This window comes from Lepidochelys olivacea (genome assembly GCF_965140295.1).
Source record: "Lepidochelys olivacea isolate rLepOli2 genome assembly, chromosome: 8".
Taxonomy (NCBI): domain Eukaryota; kingdom Metazoa; phylum Chordata; order Testudines; family Cheloniidae; genus Lepidochelys; species Lepidochelys olivacea.
Window position 1 is genome coordinate 5,202,977 of NC_140418.1, and position 20,072 is coordinate 5,223,048.

The 20,072-nt window shown below is 45.7% G+C and overlaps 1 protein-coding gene across 3 annotated transcripts in view; it reads right to left on the bottom strand.

Moving 5' to 3' along the window:
• The window catches only part of GRIA1 (glutamate ionotropic receptor AMPA type subunit 1), a 162,043-nt gene that overhangs the window by 63,023 nt on the left and 78,948 nt on the right, over nt 1-20,072 (bottom strand). For all 3 annotated transcript variants that reach the window (XR_014712800.1, XM_084637716.1, XM_084637715.1), the window contains exons 3-6: nt 18,089-18,328; nt 14,924-15,108; nt 9,530-9,583; nt 38-199 (exon numbers count right to left, since the gene is read on the bottom strand). Coding sequence is in view for 2 of the 3 variants with exons in the window: in XM_084637716.1 (XP_084493842.1) it covers nt 38-199; nt 9,530-9,583; nt 14,924-15,108; nt 18,089-18,328 (641 nt within the window). In the remaining variant the exon portion in view is untranslated. The remainder of the gene's footprint in view (nt 1-37; nt 200-9,529; nt 9,584-14,923; nt 15,109-18,088; nt 18,329-20,072) is intronic.

Consider the following 20,072-nt stretch of genomic DNA (forward strand, 5'->3'; position numbering starts at 1 on the left):
ACGCTACCTAAAACAAATAGCTTTCAATACCACTTGCCTTTGGCTTTTTCCAGTCAACTCGAGGATGTTCTCTGGCATCACTGTTCTTCCACTGTTGCATGATCCTTGCTGGAACGGTGTCTGTGTAATTCACCAGCTGGAAGCCAGTCACATTTGCTCCACTCTCCTTGAATTTTACCAGGTCAATGTCCATGAATCCCTAATGGAGGAGAGAAGCAAAAGGAGAGGGTCACTGGAAAGGACACAGGCCTAGAGAAAATGGTTTATTTATAAATAATGGGATATCCTGTCTCTGGGTGGATAGTTCTTGGATTTCAGGAAACTTCTGTATCCGTTAATGTGGCAACAATGTAGCCATCCTTCCATCTCTCCAAAATCCTGATTTCAAACCAAAGTTTCTCCTTGAGTTAAACTGAATGAATTTCCATTTCTGCACAGCCAACAGAGGATGCCTGAGTTGGCTGATGACATGCATTTCAATGCAGCAACATGAACAGGCATAGTAACAAGAGCATATTTTCATTAGAGAAGGTTGAATAATGGAAAAAATTATTCCCAAATAATGATTCAATGATTGTGCCAAAATTTGCAGCGAGTATTGGTTGCAACAAATTATTCAGCCAGCTCTAACTTTTATGCACTCAATCAAACATCAATGGGTGGATAAATCACTTTCAAATTATGGTCTTTAAAAGAAGGAGACCAGATGGAACAATAATCTTTCAGTCAAGCAAGAGGTAAATATTCATATTTACCCTGTCACAGGAACAGATCTGTTAAAAAGACACTGTCAGGTTATAATATTTTTTGTAATTTTTATTAAAAAAAAAACCCAGTTACCTACATTTTTTTTTACTCTCTGAAAGATTTTAACTGAACCCTATTTCTTTATTGGGTTCCCCCCCCACACACACACATCCCTCACACAAGTATATGTGTGTGTGCCCATATAAATACACACACAGTTGTGGTAGAAAGAAAAGGAGGACTTGTGGCACTTTAGAGACTAACCAATTTATTTGAGCATAAGCTTCTGCTCAAATAAATTGGTTAGTCTCCAAGGTGCCACAAGTCCTCCTTTTCTTTTTGCGAATACAGCCTAACACGGCTGCTACTCTGAAAGTTGCAGTAGAGTTGCTCACAAGGGCTGCACTGCCAACGTTGCTTTGCTTTGATTTTTTTAAAGAAAACCATTGAATCATTCTCTATAAAATAAAAGCAAATAAAGAACCATATGGATTTTGCGGGCAATATAAAGGAAGGGGGAAATAGGTCAAATCTGGGGCCCTCTAACTATTTGACACAGATGATGGACCAGATTTTGGCTCCCCAGTGCTCTCTGGTGCTAACATGGAGCCGACGGGCAGAACTGCCGTGCTTGTGTTTCCCGGGTGCACACGACTCAAAGCACCGCCCACCCCCCAAGCCATTCTGCAAGGAGCATGGCTGGGTAGGGTGGGGCGGGGCTAGTGACCGAACTTGCTGCACTCCCAAAATGGAGGAGTAGGGGCTGCTGTTCAGCACATTCCCCAATATTCCCCTCCCCTCCAGACTGTGCCAGTCTGCTTGCCTGTATTCTCCGCAGGCACTTCAGCATCTGGGATTCTCCTCCCCCATCTCTCAAAGGTTCTCATGCTGCTGTGACATACAAAGCCAAAATAGAGCCCCCCCTCTCCCCCTCTGCTCACCAAAACCTGGAACATATGCGATGAAAAATGGTGCTTTCACAGTCTGATACAAAGCCAATGTAAAGATTCTCTTCAGCTTCAATGGGCTTTGGATCGGGCCCTTAAATGGAAACAATTAAAGGAACAGACTCCAAGAGCAAGAGATGAGAGGCTATGTCTGACAAAGGAGAATCGTGAATGGTTTAACAGGAGCTTTAAAGACTCCTTCTCTTCCAGCTTTGTGTCAAGAAATTTAGCATCCATCTGCTGCCTCGTTTGGATTTAGAGGTACACATTCTGTACAGATGCTTTAAAAATGTCGTTTTATATTGCTCCTAAGTGCAGTGGTCTAGGTAAAAAAAGTTATTTTTTGAGACACAAATTCCTCAGAATGGTAGGTGAGTACATTTCAATCCCCTTTGTCATCCGCAACACAGGGGTTTCAGAAACTCAGGGCTGTGACAAATGAATAGGGAATGCAGCGGAATACTGTCTGACATCTTAATGCATGTCAGACCAAGTGGTTTGTGACACACAGAGCTCCCAGAGTTCAGAAAGAGTGTCTTAGTAGATCACCAGCTGGCTATCCATGGCTGTAGCCAAATTATACTGTCATTTGGCTTCTGGGATGTGCTCAGGGGAAAAAAAATCCATCAAAGGAAACCCTTGACTGAAAGCTGCTCATAGCTGGGTATCACCAGCATCTCTTCAGGAACACCATAAAAGCACGAAGAAAAGTCCAAGGTTGGAGCAAGGCACCAACAGGAAGACACTACTGGTATCTGATAAGCGTCTCCAAAACCAGGCAAAAAGTGGGCAGGGCATGAAATGGCTTTGCAAACTGGCTAGATGGTGGTGGCTGAGAATACTGTCCTGTCCCCTTTACATTTCCTCCTCTTCTGCCTAAAGGGAGTATTGTTTATATATTATATATAAAAATAAAAAAGCAATGCAAAACCAAAACAGAAACTAAATGTGAGTTAATGGAATTCGCCCTGCAGAACAAGAATCCTCTGCAGAATCAGAGGTAAGATTGAAAGCTTGGGAAAAGAAAAGAAAAAAGAAAAAAGAAAAGAAAAGAATGTAAGGCCCGAAGGGACCATTAGATCATCTATTCTGACCTCCTGGAAAGCACGGGCCATTTAATTTCACCCTGTTATCCCTGTATTCTGGACTTGGAGTTTCCATACCTGTGCTTGAGTGTCCACACTGCCTTGTACACCTGGGTTGACCCTTGCTAGACCTGGGTTTCAGACCCATGCTAATGTGTCCATGCTGCACTATGCGGAATTTCTGACTTGGGTCTGATGTTTGACCTTCATTCACACTGCCAAATGACAGGATTGGATCTGAGTCACAGCAAGACTTAGGCTCTGACCCACCCTCCATAGCAGGAGCCTATGACACGCATCCTGAGAGCTTGCTGACCCAAGTAGACTGAATTGTGGGGGGAAGGAAGGGGACTCAGGCTCAAACCTAAGTCAACACTCGGGCTTTGCGTGTGGTGTAGACATACCTAAGTGACTTTCCCAAGGCCCTACAGAGCCAGAGGCTGAACCCAGATCTCCTGAGATGCAGTTGAGTGCTTTAGCCACAAGACCTTCTTTCCTCTCAGTAGCATACTTTTTGCTTAAGTGAAACTTTACAAAGCAAAACAACTGTTTCCAAATTATGGTAGATCAGACAGATCCAGCTGAATTTAAAGTAGCACCTGTCATCACAAGGTGCTGGGGATTCACTCTGAAGGGAACAAGATGCAGGGTGTTTCAAAACAAGATATGTCTGGTGTCTTCTATTATCTTTGGGTTTGACTTCTTGGGAAAAGCATCTCTCCCCATTCTGGTCACTGTGTATTAATGAAGGGGCTATTTCTAAAGGAGGCCATCTGCACAAGTCCCTTTCCAAGATGTCTTCCAACAGAAGCTACCTTCTTCTCTTCCACACAATCGTTAATGTGTCAGCTCTGATTACGATAGCAAAATATACCTGTCCTCACTGTAACATAAAGAAGAGACAGAGGGAGAAAGAGATGGACTGAAAGAAAGTGAGAGAAAGAGGGAGAGGCACCATCACATGGAAACCCTGATATTCCAGTGTTCTCAATCTGTTTTGTCTTGGTCCTCTGCTGCAAAGCAGGCTTGAACGTGGTTGGGATCCATCCCCCCGAGGATTGCTTCAAAAAGGGAATCTTTAAGCAGTATGCAGGAACTGTAGTGGTTCCTATGCCACCTCCCTGCCAGCTTTCTGCACTGAAGAGAGATGGGGGCATGGCTGGGAAGTTCCTACACTTCAGTGATCCCTGAATGGTGGAATGGTGGCATAATGCAGAGCAACCTTTAGGGGGCTCTACATTGTAGAAGCAGACTAGCCTGCCACACACATTTGCACTATTCCCATCCTGAGCTGTGCTGGCTTCAAGAAGGCCAGGGTCTAGCAACAGAGGAAGAGGAGCATTTTGTTTCTGGAAGAAACCGGAGTCTGAGTGCAAAAGAAAATTGCTGACCAGAGACGTCAAATGAATCATTTACTCTTCTCACTGCAAAGAATGTAGATTTTGTTACAGTCCTGACCAGACTAATCCATAATCTCTGCATCTATTCCACCCTCAAAGCACTGCAAATTTGAGGGGAACCACGCTGCAAAAACTAACACATTAGAAACAATTAATTTATGCAGCCATATTAACGACAATTTGAATCACACATGATGGTGAGCTTTTATTGGCTCCTGTTTCTCCCGGTAGGCCGTGGTAAGATTGCTCCTCATGAGGGAACTATGCAGAGATTCTTAAATGAACATGGATAAAATCTCCATAGTATACCCCAGCAGCATGTATGAGTTGGTATATATCCAATAACATAAAAGCTATCTTAGAATGTACGAGTCTTTAGACACCTCATTGATAAATATATTGTCTCTTTCTTCTGTAAAGCAAAGCTGCCTCATAAATTCAGCTGTGCAGACCTCTCGGGGAGAGGAAACATCTAACTGACAAGAAAGCTCACGCTCAAATAAATTGGTTAGTCTCTAAGGTGCCACAAGTCCTCCTGTTCTTTTTGCGAATACAGACTAACACGGCTGCTACTCTGAAACCTGACAATTTTAGAAACTTAAAGATAGCCCCAAATACCTCTCTCCAACATAATAACATAGTGTTCACAAGGCATGTAATCTTGGAAACTTTATCAGGACCAGAAGCCAGTGCTGTAAATACCCCACTGGAAATCTGCCAAGACATTAGACTTTAAACCTGTTACTGGTGTGGTCTGAATAGAGAGGATCCTGCATCTCCGACCAGTAACAATTTGGGGAGAAGGAAGGGTTAAATTAAAAAGGAATCTTGCTGAAGCTGCTCAGAGGTTTAGAATGTTAGAATTTTAGATCCATGTGAGATGAATCAGTGGGGCAGCCAAAGGTGTATGATAAACGCAGCTTAGCGTATTCTCTATATGTTCTTATACCACACTTATCACCATAGGGACTGAGCCCTGAACCTTATAACATGGACATCATCACACTACCACAGCCACATATATAGCCATTTTGCATATCATGCAGCCTTCTGGAGAGCAGATCTCAGCCTGTATCTTGAAATCTGTGTTCTCTAGTGCCACACCGATATACGCTGATGCAACAACGTGGGAAAAATTCTTACCTTTGCTAAGCTAGAGAAACTGACTTGTTTTTCGCCTTCACTGCCACCTTGGGATACTCTGTCCCACACACACTCACCCAACCATTTCCAAGCCAGGGCATTTTCTAACGAAAGAATCTGGGCTGATGCTCACAAAAGAAAGAACACTTTAGGTGGCAGCAAGCCTTAATGTTTTACCTTTGAGATAGGTCACATGAGTGTCACTTATTTTTAGACAAAGGTTCTCCTCTGCCTGACAGAGACCTGATGTTCTGCCACTACCGACAGTGGCCAAGTTAAATCCCTTGGATAAGACATGGAGAAACATGAATCCAAGGTTACACAAAATGTTAGCAATGTCAAAAGAAATGAATCCCAGGGGTTTCTAAGCTTACTTCTCTGATACTATTGGCTGTGCTCCTCTCTCTGACTTGATAGGCTGATGCTTTTAAAGACAAAGACCAGAACATAACAAATAAGGCCCACAAAAACAAACAGTCCGTCTACTTGCCAAGCCTTCCTGATCTCTAAAAAGAAGATGTCATAAATATAAAGGGAAGGGTAATCACCTTTAAAATCCCTCCTGGCCAGAGGAAAAATCCTTTCACCTGTAAAAGGTTAAGAAGCTAAAGGTAACCTCGCTGGCACCTGACCAAAATGACCAATGAGGAGACCAGATACTTTCAAAAGCTGGGAGGAGGGAGAAAAACAAAGGGTCTGGGTCTGTCTGTGTGATGCTTTTGCTGGGGACAGAACAGGAATGGAGTCTTAGAACTTAGTAAGTAATCTAGCTAGGTATGTGTTAGATTATGATTTGTTTAAATGGCTGAGAAAATAGCTGTGCTGAATAGAATGAATATTTCTGTCTGTGTGTCTTTTTTGTAACTTAAGGTTTTGCCTAGAGGGATTCTCTATGTTTTGAATCTAATTACTCTGTAAGGTATTTACCATCCTAATTTTACAGAGGTGATTCTTTTTACTGTTTCTTCTATTAAAATGTTTCTTTTCAAGAACTGAATGCTTTTTCATTGTTCTATGATCCCAGGGTTTGGGTCTGTGGTCACCTATGCAAATTGGTGAGGATTTTTACCAAACCTTCCCCAGGAAGTGGGGTGCAAGGGTTGTGAGGATTTTGGGGGGAAAGACATTTCCAAACTACGCTTTCCTAATAAAAATAAACCCAGATAAATGTTTGGTGGTGGCAGTGGAAGTCCAAGGGCAAAGGGTAAAATAGTTTGTACCTTGGGGAAGTTTTAACCTGAGCTGGTAAAAGTAAGCTTAGGAGGTTTTCATGCAGGTCCCCACATCTGTACCCTAGAGTGCAGAGTGGGGAAGGAACCTTGACAGAAGAAAACACAGAATACTTTGTACTGGCAAACCTGACTCAGCACGGGAGCAGCTCCTCAGCTGCTGTAAGCCAGTCAGCCTAGCTCCAGAAGCTATGCTGATTTAAACCAGGTGAGGATCACGTTTTCGCGGGTTCGCTCAGATGCAGAACAGTTTCATTTTATTTGTGAACACAAAGAGGCAATTCTCTCAAGTGGAAAACAGCCATTTTTTCTGCGGGGATAAAGCTATTTCTGCAATGAAAATACCCATTTTCCTGCGCCAATGCTTGTAAAATTAAACTCAGTATTTTTGGTGCAGCTTTTTACTGACAGCTAGAGCTGGGCACACTACTATTGATTCATCGAAGTGAGCTCTTTTCTCTGTTCATCACTTGGCTGATGTCCCACAGTTTGGGGACCATTACCCTAAAAGAATGTAGCTGAACAGCAAAGCTGTTTGTTATCACCTTTCAGAATAAGGAGCCATGTGCTAGGATCCAGGAGCGCACACTATGCGTGACACGTACAGCCACGGCGGACATGCTCCTGAAAAGCTTAGTCAGTCTGCAGGCCGGCTGGAAAACAAAGCCTGGGAAGCCTTTTTCTCAGCATAAATTATTTATGGTGCGTGCTGGCTGAGTAGGAAGCCTGCTCATAGCCAGCTCCAATCCCTCGGCCCTTATGCACGGATTAAGAAAACAAACTGCATATAGTAGAAGATTCTGCCTTCTGCCTAGAGACCGTGTGACAGAGACGTAGCTCAACAGTGAGAGGGAACAGGAAGTTTTTTCTGTCTTAGGTACTTATATAATCCCTGTGACAGGTGGCTGGTCCTGGTCCTTGCAACGGCAGCAGGTCCGGCATCCCTGTGCCAGAGCAGGTGCTCCCAACTGGGCCAATTAAAAGGACAGGGATACACCTGTGCTGTGAAGGGTCACAGGGAGTCTTAGTGAGAAGAAGAGAGCTGGAAGGGAACAGGACTGGATGTGAGATGGCACTGAATGAGTGAGAGTGTCAGGGAGAAGCAGGAGCAGGATTGCCAGAGTTCCCTGGGAAAGCCTGAGATGTGAAGGGTGAGCTGGTTTGTTTATTTGTGAAGTTAGACAATAAAACTGCCTTAGAGAGACTATGGGTCTGGCTGCGAGTCATTTGACAGCCGGCAAGAATCTCTACCTTGCCACAATCCCCATTACAGCACTCGAGTGCCTCCGTCTTTAATGTATTTAGCCTCACCCCTGTGAGGAAGGGAAGTGCTGATGTGGTTCTAGTCCCTGTTCTGCCACTGGATTATTGGGTGGTCTTGGACAAGTCATGTCGCAGCTCAGTGCATCAGTTTCCCCACCTGTAAAATGGGTATAATGCTACTGACCTCACTTGTAAAGCCCTTGGATATCTACTGATGCAAAGTGCTAGGTAAGAGCTAGGTGTTGTTTTATTCACCATCCCCATTTGGTCACACACACATAAGCAGCCTGAATAACATTATTCCAGGTAAGCTCTTTAGTAAGTGTATGCAGGATTGGGACCTAACCGACTTCAAATAATAATAAAAAAAACAAATACTGCATAAAAGCTGCAGTTAGTTGCCTCTCTAAAACTTGCATCCTTCCTCCAGAGGAACATGAGCATTTTAACTCTAATTATATTGTCTCCACTGAATGCAGGGTCAGTACTGGGCCAGAATGGGGTAATTATGTGTCCATTTTTGTCTTGTAAATTATAGTGTTATTCTGGGACTGAACAAAAGGCGTTTAATTGGTAGTTTAAAGTTTAATTATCAAAGGCCTGATGGTACCTTTCCACAGAAGGAGATGCAGGGGAGCAAAAACTACTGTAAACACTGCACAAGCTTGCTTGCCTGGCTGAGCCAGGAACCCCCTGCTTCCTTCAGAGGGGATGGGATGTGGCCTGCAATTTGGAGGCGTTGGGGGTCTTGGCAAAGCACAGATCCAAAGGCTACCTTCAGGGGTGGTCTTTTCCTCCAGGGTCACCCTCCCTGCTCTCGGAGGTATAAGCAGCAAAGCTGAGTTAATACTCTTCTAACAACACTAGTTCTGGTGTGGCACTATTCTAGTTTCCCTGTTGATGTGGGGATAGTTCCTCTCCTGCCACGTCACCTCCTCCCATGCCCACAGAGCCCCGATGATAGGATGTGTGCAAAGAAGGGCTTTGGCAAACTCTCAGAGAGCTGCCAACTTATGGCACAGCTGCTGGAACTTTGTCACCATCCACTGTATCCCCCTGTCTCTGTTCTCCACCTCAAGCGGGGAGAAACCAGACCCAGGTCCTCTCTTTGAACACCTGACAGGCCTTCCATAGGAGGGTTTTTGACACTGAGTGCATAACAGTTTCATAGCTATAGGTTATTGGAAGAATAAAGGGATCTCAGCATGTTGCCATTAACAACAGGGGCTCACAAGGCTCCTGGGATTGCTAATGGGATCCAGAACACGTCACTTCTGGGACACAAATTCAAATGCAGTTCAGGCTGGTAGAGAATGAAAGTCATTTCCCGCAGCTGACAGCCGCTCCTAGGACTAGATGAAACAAGTTGGGAGATCTGAATCCAGAAACCAGCTACTCAGGACACAAAAAATATTACCACAGAATTGGCATTAATTATCACTTAGTGGCAGCTTGGAAGAGAGGTCAAAGAATGAATGGGTCTGGAGACAAAACATACTTCTCACCCCTGGAGATAGTCTCCCCACATCATGGCTGACACGCCATGGGAGGGACGCTCATATTTTTGGTACCCGTACAGTGGAGAAATAAAGGTCTTCGGTCTCTATGACCGTTAAAGCTGGATCTTTAAACAGGCACAATATTCACTAACAACAAGAAAATACCAAGCAGAAAACCCACAAAAGAGGCGATAAGAAAAACAATATCCAACTCACCAAATTTGCTAGAATGTAGTGGTATCCTATTCCATTTTTTTCAAGCTTGATGATCTGTAATGTTAGAAATGTTTCATTTAGCACATCATTTATGCTAACAAATAAAGAGAGCATGGTTTAGCTGGTTACCGCCTGCTCTGTAATCCCCCCGCACCTTCCCAGTTATGCTTTAAATAAGACAGTCGGTGTGAGAACAGAGTCACAGTAAAAGGTAGATGAGCAAAGCCTTCCTAAGTGGTATTAAAGTGCTCTGAAATCAGCATCTGCAAGTATGAAATGAGGCAAAACAAGTTCATCCACCATATCCCACAAGCAGGGAGAGCAAAGGATCTGAGTCTAGAAACATCATGTGGATTCAGGAGGTGAGACACAGTTAGTTACCATCATCTATAGGAATATAGGGGTCCCCATAGGGAACCTATTGTTCTATGAATGCCAGAAAAACACCAAATGTTACTTCCAAAATATTCGTGGCATTGTGCACTTTAAACCACCCATATGTTGCCGGATTCAGACCGTGCCAAATTTAGTGCAACTCAAACTTAAGTACTGTGGGCCTGATCCTCTAGTACACTGGGGCTGTTGCAGGCCACTTGCCCAGTGTAAAGCTGCCTGGAGTCAAGCAATCAGTCAATGGAAAATCCCTTTAGTCAAGCGTGTGTGTTGAGATGATATATACATAGACTCATAGACTTTAAGGTCAGAAGGGACCATTATGATAATCTACTCTGACCTCCTGCACAACGCAGGCCAGAGAATCTCACCCACCCACTCCTGCAATAAACCTCTTACCTATGTCTGAGCTATTGAAGTCCTCAAATCATGGTTTAAAGACTTGAAGGTGCAGAGATTCCTCCAGCAAGTGACCCGTGCCCCACGCTGCAGGGGAAGGCGAATATATACATGGTGCTGCTATAAAGATATCTAGAGCTCCTTACAGCCTCTCTCCCCTGATTCTTGGGACATCTGGGCTCAGTCTGTTTCAATACTTCTTAATCGATATAATTGTTTAAAGGCCCATAACGTTTTCGGGTTTCCTTGTCAGCAAAAATGTTTCTGTTGCCTTCATTGCTAGCAAACGGGCCCTGCTTAATGGCTGATTTTTTAGCTGCTCTATTTCTCATCATTTTTGCTTGGTCTGTGGATTCCCATGAGCGGAGTTCAGTTCTTACCATGTTTCTAAAGCCAGAGATCACATCGCTATATAATCCAAACCATCTCCAGAAAAAGCCCAGTTAGTAAAAAACAAACACCGTGCCCCAAGAGTTGCCAGTTACTGCAGGGAACCATGTGCTGTTTGGACCAGGCATTTGAACAGGCAAAACAACACCTCACTTCCATGGTGCTGTGAACTGATGGTGAATTACCAGGAGAACTATCAGTGCTCAGGTGTCCGTATGTAAGACTGTTCAACAAAACCAGATAAAGACCCCTGCTGTTATAATCGTCACCAAATGCATTTGTAATGATTGAACACTTGTTCCTGTGCAACTGATTCATCTGCCTTAGCCTTTCATAGCAGAAGTGCTCTTGTATAACATTAAAACTCGCCAGACTCCCTATGCTAATCTCCCTGCCTCAATTAGCACTGCTGGAGAATACATTTGTTAACACTTTTACAAATAAGTTAGCCTCCACCACCTTTCACGTGGCACAGTTCTCCTGTGGGAGATCATTAAATATGACTGAAGCAGATGAGTCTGAACTGCTCTAGGTCAGAGTAATCCCTCAGAGGAAACAGATTTCTTCTATGCACATGCACGCTCAGAGTCGTAGGATTTGTGATTCAGGGGCGAGATTTGGGGAACAAAACCAGAATGCTGTGCCCCTTTCTACTTAGTCAATTGAGACACACCTGTGCAGTAAGTCCCCCTCTTCCACGGATGCACCTGGAAACTATCAGAGGGATAAGCAGTGTTTAATATGCGGAAAGGCTTGCCAGAGCTGAGACCCAGCACTGCTAGGCTCGGCAGCTCATTGCCCCGTTACCTTCAGCTTGCTGCATCAGTTATGAAAGTAAAAATAACTGCTTGAGCCCTGACACCTTTTTCATTACAAATTAAGCTTGGGGTATACGGTGGGACCAGGAGCTATGATCTCATGCCCCAGTGTCCCCCAGCTATTAAATAGGAGAATAGAGGGTGCTGGTTTCTTGCACCAAAAATGCCCCATGTGATTTTATTAGGTGTCAGAGTCAATTAATTGGAGAGGGATACAGACCAGCTTTCACTGAGCTGTGAACCTACCAACTCATACACACAAATTATGCATCTTGCCTCCTGTGTTTTACACAGTTATTTGCTACCTTAATTTATTTTAAAGGGCTTGCTCAGTTCTAATGCTTTTAGACTGGGGTGGCGAGCTGAGGTTATAATAGCATTTATCACTTAGTCTGAATATGGAATGAAGCAGCGTCGGGCTGCATGCTGATGGCTCGCTTGGGCCATCCAGGTTCGATTACCCACTTCTTAATGGGCAGAGTTTGATGTCTATTAGAAAGAAATTCTCTCTGAGAGTGATAAAGCGGAGAGGAGAAGTTTCCAGTTACTCATTTTAATGAGCATCAGGGAAGAAATGACATAGCGCTTTGATGGAATGCAAACACTTCTTTATCCCATTAGGACAACACCGTATGGCCCAGCGGATATCCTGCCACCAGCCAGCAGGGCTGGCTCATCAAAGATGGTTACCTCAGCATAGATAAATCATGCCCTGCAACAGACATGGGTGAGAGAAAAATCAGGTTGGTTTCTCACATGCCTGTAACCCTTGAGGGAAGATTTCTTTCAGAACTGAGCTCTGAAGAACTCGGCCACAGTGACATGAAAGGCAGCAGCAGCGGTGTGTGCTGTGCCTGGGAGAAAGAGAGCAAGCGCGTGAGTGTGCGTGGGACGGAGACTGCTGTTTGAGGGATGTCCTCCGCTCTCTGTTCAAGAGGGACCAAAAATTCACAGCCACCGAACAGGGGTAACAGGATGGCGTGTGCATGGTGGGCGGGGATGTGCTAAAATATCAGAGAGAGGCTAAGGTGGATGCCTGAACACCTCAACGCACAAAGAGAGTGAGACAGAGACAGAAAGTGCAGACATCTGTAAACAGGACTTGCTGGTGCAGTGAGCAAATAGACTAGCTGTTGACCTCCGGTCCGGTGACCTGGGTTCAAGTCGGAGCTGAAGTCTCCCCGGTACTTTTGCATGTCATGGACCACCCACTAGCTAGCAGGCCCTGCTGAGGCTGGAATAGTTGGGGTATTTACGGTCTTGTTTAAAATGCATTAGCAGAGCTCTCCATGGGCTCAGGATTAGAATAGCCAGAGGCGCTGCTGGTAAAGATGGAATTGAGTGACAAAAGCCTGCACACCACCCACCTTACTATGACAGGTCCTGTCCTATTTTCATGAGCACAAAGACCCTATGCTGTGAGGGTGCTCTGTCCAGCTGGGTCATATTTCCCAGAGCTCAGTTCCCAGTTAGCCACCAGACTAAGTAGACAGATTTCCAAAAGAGCCCAGCATGCTGGGTGTTGAGCGCTGGCCCTAAAGCCACGTCTCACCAAGAACAAACTGTCATTTCTATTTGGAAATTTACATTTTCTATTACAAGGGGCACTTCTGAACCTCCTGCTGCTGGTGGCCATTTTAGTGGCAAACAACATCATTTAAGGGACAAGGGAGTTTGGGTTAAGAGAAGAGAAGCCGGAGGGCAAGACATTGGAGGTGGGGGACAGAAATTTGTCAGTAAAAAGTTCTGTAGTTTTCTTTTGTACCTACCAAAGTTCACATTTTGGGGGCATGTCATGAAATTGAGGGCAAAGCATAAAAACAAATGAAAATTACAATTTTCAGTTTCAATGTGAAAATTTTTCTTCACCCAAATGAAATTGTGAATTTACAAATGCAAACCTTAAAAAGTCTTGAGGTTTCTCACTATAAAATAGGGCCATTTTAAAGTAAACACACATTACATTTTGGGTGGTTTGTTTTCAAAAGTGGGTCCATTTTACAAAATTGAAATAAATATGTAAAATCCACAGGCTTTTAAATTTTGTTGTAAATAGTTTGCTCAACCCTAATTATACAAAAGTTTCCTTCTTGCTTCAATATCTGATATGGTTTAAAATCAAAGAAGAATTTTTCTGTGAAACATGCAGACAATGTTTAAGTAGAGAAGCTCTTCAATAAACCGGCATTGAAAGAGAAACCAAAGAGGTTTTGCTGAACACACTGCAAGAAATGCCCAGACAAGCCATCATTATTGCTGAAAAGCAGATAAATACTGTAAGAAGTAAACTCGGCAAGGAAGGAAAGATGCTATTGAACTGTTTAAGTGTGTGTCAGATACTCAGGGAAGATTGGGTCTTATATGGCTTTCGCCAAATTTTCATTGTCTAGGACATGTCAAGAAACACTATGCCTGCTCTGTGGCTAAAGAAAGGACTTTACTCTCCAGAACAGTTAATCTGGCCCCTCTCATGAGCACTAACCTCATGTAGGGGCAAATTCTACTCTATTATTATTTATGATGTTGTAGCACCTAGCAGCCTCAGTCAAGAATTGGGGCCCCGGTGGCCTAGTCTGAACACCCAGCAAATGAAAAGACAACCCTTGCTCCAGGTAACTTACAGTCTAAATAAGAGGCAAGAGAAAATAACAGATGGCTACAACAAACAGAGGGGGAAAGCACAAGATAACAGAGAGACAATTACAATAAGCATGGTAAGCAGTGGACAACACACCAGCTGTCTGGGCATTGTCAAATGTTTTGTATGCACCATGTAGAGGTGTGGAAGGCCCTAGCGGTAGCTCTGGGGGAAGGAGTTGGGGCTGGATTTGAGGAAACTGAACAGATAGATGAAGGAGAAGTCCTTGTGCATCATTCTGGAGGTGTGAGGACTGGAGGCAGGGCAGCGGAAGGAGAGATGGGCCAGGGGGTTCCCAGCTCTGATTCACAGATCCATCCTATGCCCATTTCTGAATCCAGAGGAATAAAATGAAGAATGAAGAGGCTAAAACAGTGACAATGTCTGTGCACCAAGACCTGAAGAGTCAGAGGGCTACACAGAACCACCTCTCTGGGGGTGAGACAGTTGGTGTATTGGGCTCTGCAAAGGAGTCAGACAATTAACTGCAGGAAAAATCTTATGGAGCAGCACAGCTGACTCAGCAGCTCCAGAGAAATCCCAGGTTTCCTCCAGCTCTACAGTTTCTTCTGTATAATAAAGGCAAGAGTGTCCTGGACTCAGTGGGCCCATTCTACTGTGATTCACACTCCCTTCATAAGTGCCCTTCTGCAGTGCACCATGGATAAAGGGAACAAGGAAGAGAACTTATCCAGGAGAAACAACGAGTCCCTTAACACAGGCAAGTCCCCTCCCGGAGCCTGTTGCCAGCACAACCTTGCCCAGGATAGCGTTCAGCCGCTCCGTCTCGCAGTCCACCACCACCAGCCGTTCCTTTTTCTTCTCCAGCTCCTGGAAGAGCATCCTGTAGCCCTCTTCTGTTGTTGTCAGGATGTTGACAGCTGTCACCTGCCAGTTCTTCTCGGCAGCTGTGTCCAGCACTTTTTGTAGGACTGACAAGCCTGGAGAAAGAGGGGAACAGTGAGGGAGTCAGGATTTAGTTCTTGTGTGTTAGCCTTTTCTTTTTTCCCTTCTCCTGGCCTGTGCGGGAGCCTGTAGTCTTGGGTCACGCAGCATCATGAGACCCCAGCAAAACTCCAAAAAGCTTTTAAAACTCAAGCATCCTACCCAAGCCGAACTATATTATAGTGACTTCTTCTGTGCCTTCTTTCCGACTATTGCAGAACAACAAGATATTATATCCGTATTTCACATTTATAAGTCATGCCACTCAGAATAGCCCTCCTCCATCTGTGGCAGCGTGGTCTGATAGATAGGGCACTGAACTGGGACTCAGACTTGGGTTCTAATCCTGGCTCTGCCACTAACCTGCTGTTTGACCTTGGGCAAGTGGTTTCACTTGTGTGGCACTCTTTCCAGTCCCACCCTTTATCGGTTTAGACTGTAATGTTGGGGTCAGGGACTGTCTCTCTATGTGTTTGTACACAGTGGGGGCCTGATCTCAGTCTGGGACTCCAGGCACTGCTATAATTCAGGTTTCCACCTGTCCCGATTTTCCCTTTTTTGAGGTAACTGGGAAGTCTGTCAGGTTACTCAGCCCACACAGCCAGCTGTCAATGGGCTCAGGATTACTCTGTATGTCCCAGGTTTTTGTACCTCAGAGGTGGCACTCCTGACTGTAATTTAAATAATTATAATAAACTTCTGCACTTCCAGTGTCAAACACAGGTGGTGCTATGGTGACACCTGCCGGGGCACTCATATCTGCAGCACGCCTGTTGCACGGAGGGGAGGAAGAGCCTGTTGTCAAGAGCAGAGGACCCCATTTGCAGTGCACAATGGGTCCTACAACATCCAGATGCTACGCTATGTACTCCTGAGTGCCACCCACTGGCATTTGATCTATTAACTAACTATTTACATATGCACAGAGCACTCTTCTAATGGGTGCCAGGGCATGATAGATGGAAACAGTGGATTCTAGTTTGTTTGCACAACCTCCTAGGTGATATGTAACACAGAAATAATAATAATCTCATTTACAGATAAACATAGGCAGTAAGTCAGAGATATGGTCACTCTCTAAATGAGATGTACTTATTTAGCGTTTCAAGGGTAACAGCAGCAAATACATACATTGCACCCCTGCACTGGAATGCTTTACAAACCTCAGTCATTTAAGGGCTCACTTGTGTGTTAGATGCACAGCCCCGCGTTGGAAATGTGTGTAGTTAACACCAGTGTGAAGGACAGAGGTGTGTACCTGCTGCTGCACTCCTCTGGGAGCCAAACATACCCTACCCCCATCCCCCGCTGGCATGGGCAGGCATGACCCTGCCTCTATCCTTTGTCTCTTGCGGCAGCATGCCCTGCCCGGGGCCTCTCAGGGGAGCGGTTCCTGCTCTCCCCTGCCTGAGGGCACAGACTGCACTGTGAAAAGCCCTTGTGCACGTGCTCCACCAAGGCCCCACCAAGTCTAAGCCTCACAACACTCCTGTAGTTTTGTAGCCATCTGAGAGATGGGGAAACAGAGACAGAGCAGGCAGGGCACTTGCCTAACATCAGACATGAAGTTTATGACAGATCTGAGTAGAGAACTCAGTCACCATGTTTTAACCAACAGATCCCACTTCTTCTATGCATTTATTTACCTGCAGAGCAATGATACCATTTGTTCCTGTTTTGGAAAAAAGGGTTATTAACAGCAAATTTAGTATCTTGATAATTGGTTCCTAGAAGCTCAATGACTCTCGTTAGTAATTGACCGGTGTTCACTTAATGCAGGGAGCTCAGAGAGTTTTCCAAACTATCCCAGCTGCGCACACAAATGTCATGCTTGTGTGTGCAAACGGGCATTTGATAGGCAGCTACCCATTGTGCCCTAAGTGCCAATTGCACAAATGGGGGGTTCCCACAGGCATCAGGTTAGGCAGACGGCTTGAAAACAGGATCATAGAATCATAGAATCATAGAATATCAAGGTTGGAAGGGACCCCAGAAGGTCATCTAGTCCAACCCCCTGCTCAAAGCAGGACCAATTCCCAGTTAAATCATCCCAGCCAGGGCTTTGTCAAGCCTGACCTTAAAAACCTCTAAGGAAGGAGATTCTACCACCTCCCTAGGTAACGCATTCCAGTGTTTCACCACCCTCTTAGTGAAAAAGTTTTTCCTAATATCCAATCTAAACCTCCCCCACTGCAACTTGAGACCATTACTCCTCGTTCTGTCATCTGCTACCATTGAGAACAGTCTAGAGCCATCCTCTTTGGAACCCCCTTTCAGGTAGTTGAAAGCAGCTATCAAATCCCCCCTCATTCTTCTCTTCTGCAGGCTAAACAATCCCAGCTCCCTCAGCCTCTCCTCATAAGTCATGTGTTCCAGTCCCCTAATCATTTTTGTTGCCCTTCGCTGGACTCTCTCCAATTTATCCACATCCTTCTTGAAGTGTGGGGCCCAAAACTGGACACAGTACTCCAGATGAGGCCTCACCAATGTCGAATAGAGGGGAACGATCACGTCCCTCGATCTGCTCGCTATGCCCCTACTTATACATCCCAAAATGCCATTGGCCTTCTTGGCAACAAGGGCACACTGCTGACTCATATCCAGCTTCTCGTCCACTGTCACCCCTAGGTCCTTTTCCGCAGAACTGCTGCCTAGCCATTCGGTCCCTAGTCTGTAGCTGTGCATTGGGTTCTTCCGTCCTAAGTGCAGGACCCTGCACTTATCCTTATTGAACCTCATCAGATTTCTTTTGGCCCAATCCTCCAATTTGTCTAGGTCCTTCTGTATCCTATCCCTCCCCTCCAGCGTATCTACCACTTCTCCTGAGTAATCACCTCATTAAATCTAAATCATTGCCCGATTTGACATCCAAACCACTTATGCTTGGGCTATTTTCCCTAGGGAGCAGTCGTCCGTTCTGCCCGGGGTGACAAACAGACATGCTTCGCCCACTCTGCCTGGTCACTCGCCACTCACCCCGGTCAGCATCGTAAATGTACACAAACTTCTGCCAGCTGTAGTGTTCGATGATGTTGATGAGGGCATCCTGAAGTTCTGGGCGCAGCTGGAGGACGAACTGGTTAGAGGTGTCGACGGGGAAGCTGGGTGTTATGAAGCAGACATGGAGTGCCCCGCAGAAGGATGTGAGCATGTTCACCGTCTTCCTGTCGTAAAACCCAAAGATGGCATAGACACCCTTGGAGAACTGCGAGCAGACTGGAAGGGGGAGAAAGAGATGGTCAGGGGAGCTAGGCAAAGAAGCCCAATTTCTGAGGCAAGCCTCTGTTGCTCTGGACTATTCATCCCTCTGTCTGGGCACATAAGCTGATATAGCCATTCTGCACTGCATTCAGTTAGGGAGCCAGGAGGTGGGGGATGCCCTGCCCTTTAACTCCACATGCCTTCTCTAGCTCTGAATTCATCTTAGATGACACTGCGAGAGAGAACGCGTCTGCTGCTCTCCCGCCGCTCCCTTGCAGACACTGCTCACACGAGGGTGGAACTTCAGGGATGGAACTCAGGAATTGCTGGCTCCCTAGCACTGAGCAAAGGGCAGTCCCTGCCACATGAGAATTGGGGCTTACAACTGCTGTAGAGGGTGACATAGCCACACACAGATGAAGGTGGGTCATTCCATCCAGTAGGGAGCATTGGCACCCTAACTGGTACAATCTGTACTCCCCACCCCCAAGTCCAGCAAAGCTTGTCAAAGAGCATTGAAGAGTTCAGACCCTGCACTTTGGCAACTATCTATAATGTACCTTTGGCCATCACAAACAATATATGGTTACAATATGCACACACACAGCATAGATGATATAGGGTAATGCTGAATTGCATTACACTGTGCATATGTGTGTCAAACACACGGAGCCAAGGCTAGGTTTATAACCCTTTATGTCCATCTATGGGGGCTGTACTGTCATTGGCCCCACATTAGGAAAATCACTGTTGCCATGGTTAGACACTCACAGTGGCCAACAGCAGCTCTGTATTCAAGTCTGGTGCGGGCCCAGAAGGAAATGGGAAGTGCATGAAAATGAGCTCCCTATGCCCAGGATAACCATGGATCGGGGCCCTTTCATCTCCCTACAGAGGCTAGTGTAGGTCTTGGCCTGGAATATGTGCTCACTGCCCCTCGGGAACTGCCTGCAATTGTGTGTGTGTTGGGGGGAGACAGAGAAGTTCAGGGACCATGGGGGATCAGCTAGAGGAGCCCCAAACAAGGTAGCTTTTGAGTGGAGGGCTCCAGAGGCTGTGCTTTCCTTTCCCCAGATGACAGGGTTCGAGCCGAGGAGCCCCCCCACACCCTTCCTTGGAGATGGCGGCTTTGAAACAACTGGCTGGCTAAGACGCCTTGTGGGGGTGCCGAGACTGCTCAGCCCTGTTGTGTCATCCTCACCTTAGCTGCCTGTTCAAGGATGTAGGGACGGCACTGCCTCCTTCTAGCCCAACTCCTCAGCAAGGCCCCTGCCACGCCTGGGGGGAGGCAGAGGAGTCATTGGCTATTTCTGTGGAGAGGGATGCTGCTGAGAGGGGCTTCCCACTAAGGAGCTGGCTGGTTCTCATGGACACCACATCCGGCCAGGCCACAAAGCCACGAGGGCAGAGTTCAGCCCACGGACGTTGCTTTAAGTTATTGCAGACTGGCCTGTTTTCAATGTCTGCTACACACCTCAACCCTACTTCACGCTCCAAGCAGTCAGGGGGCCCTCGGGTTCCTAGTATCTTTTGTACCTGGGGAGGCCTATATGCCTGTTTCCATGCATGCAGATCTGGTCACCCCATCTCAAAAAAGATATATTGGAATTGGAAAAGGTTCAGAAAAGGGTAACAAAAATGATTAGGGGTATGGAACGGCTGCCGTATGAGGGGAGATTAAGAAGACTGGCACTTTTCCGCTTGGAAAAGAGACAACTAAGGGGAGATATGACTGAGTTCTATAAAATCATGACTGGTG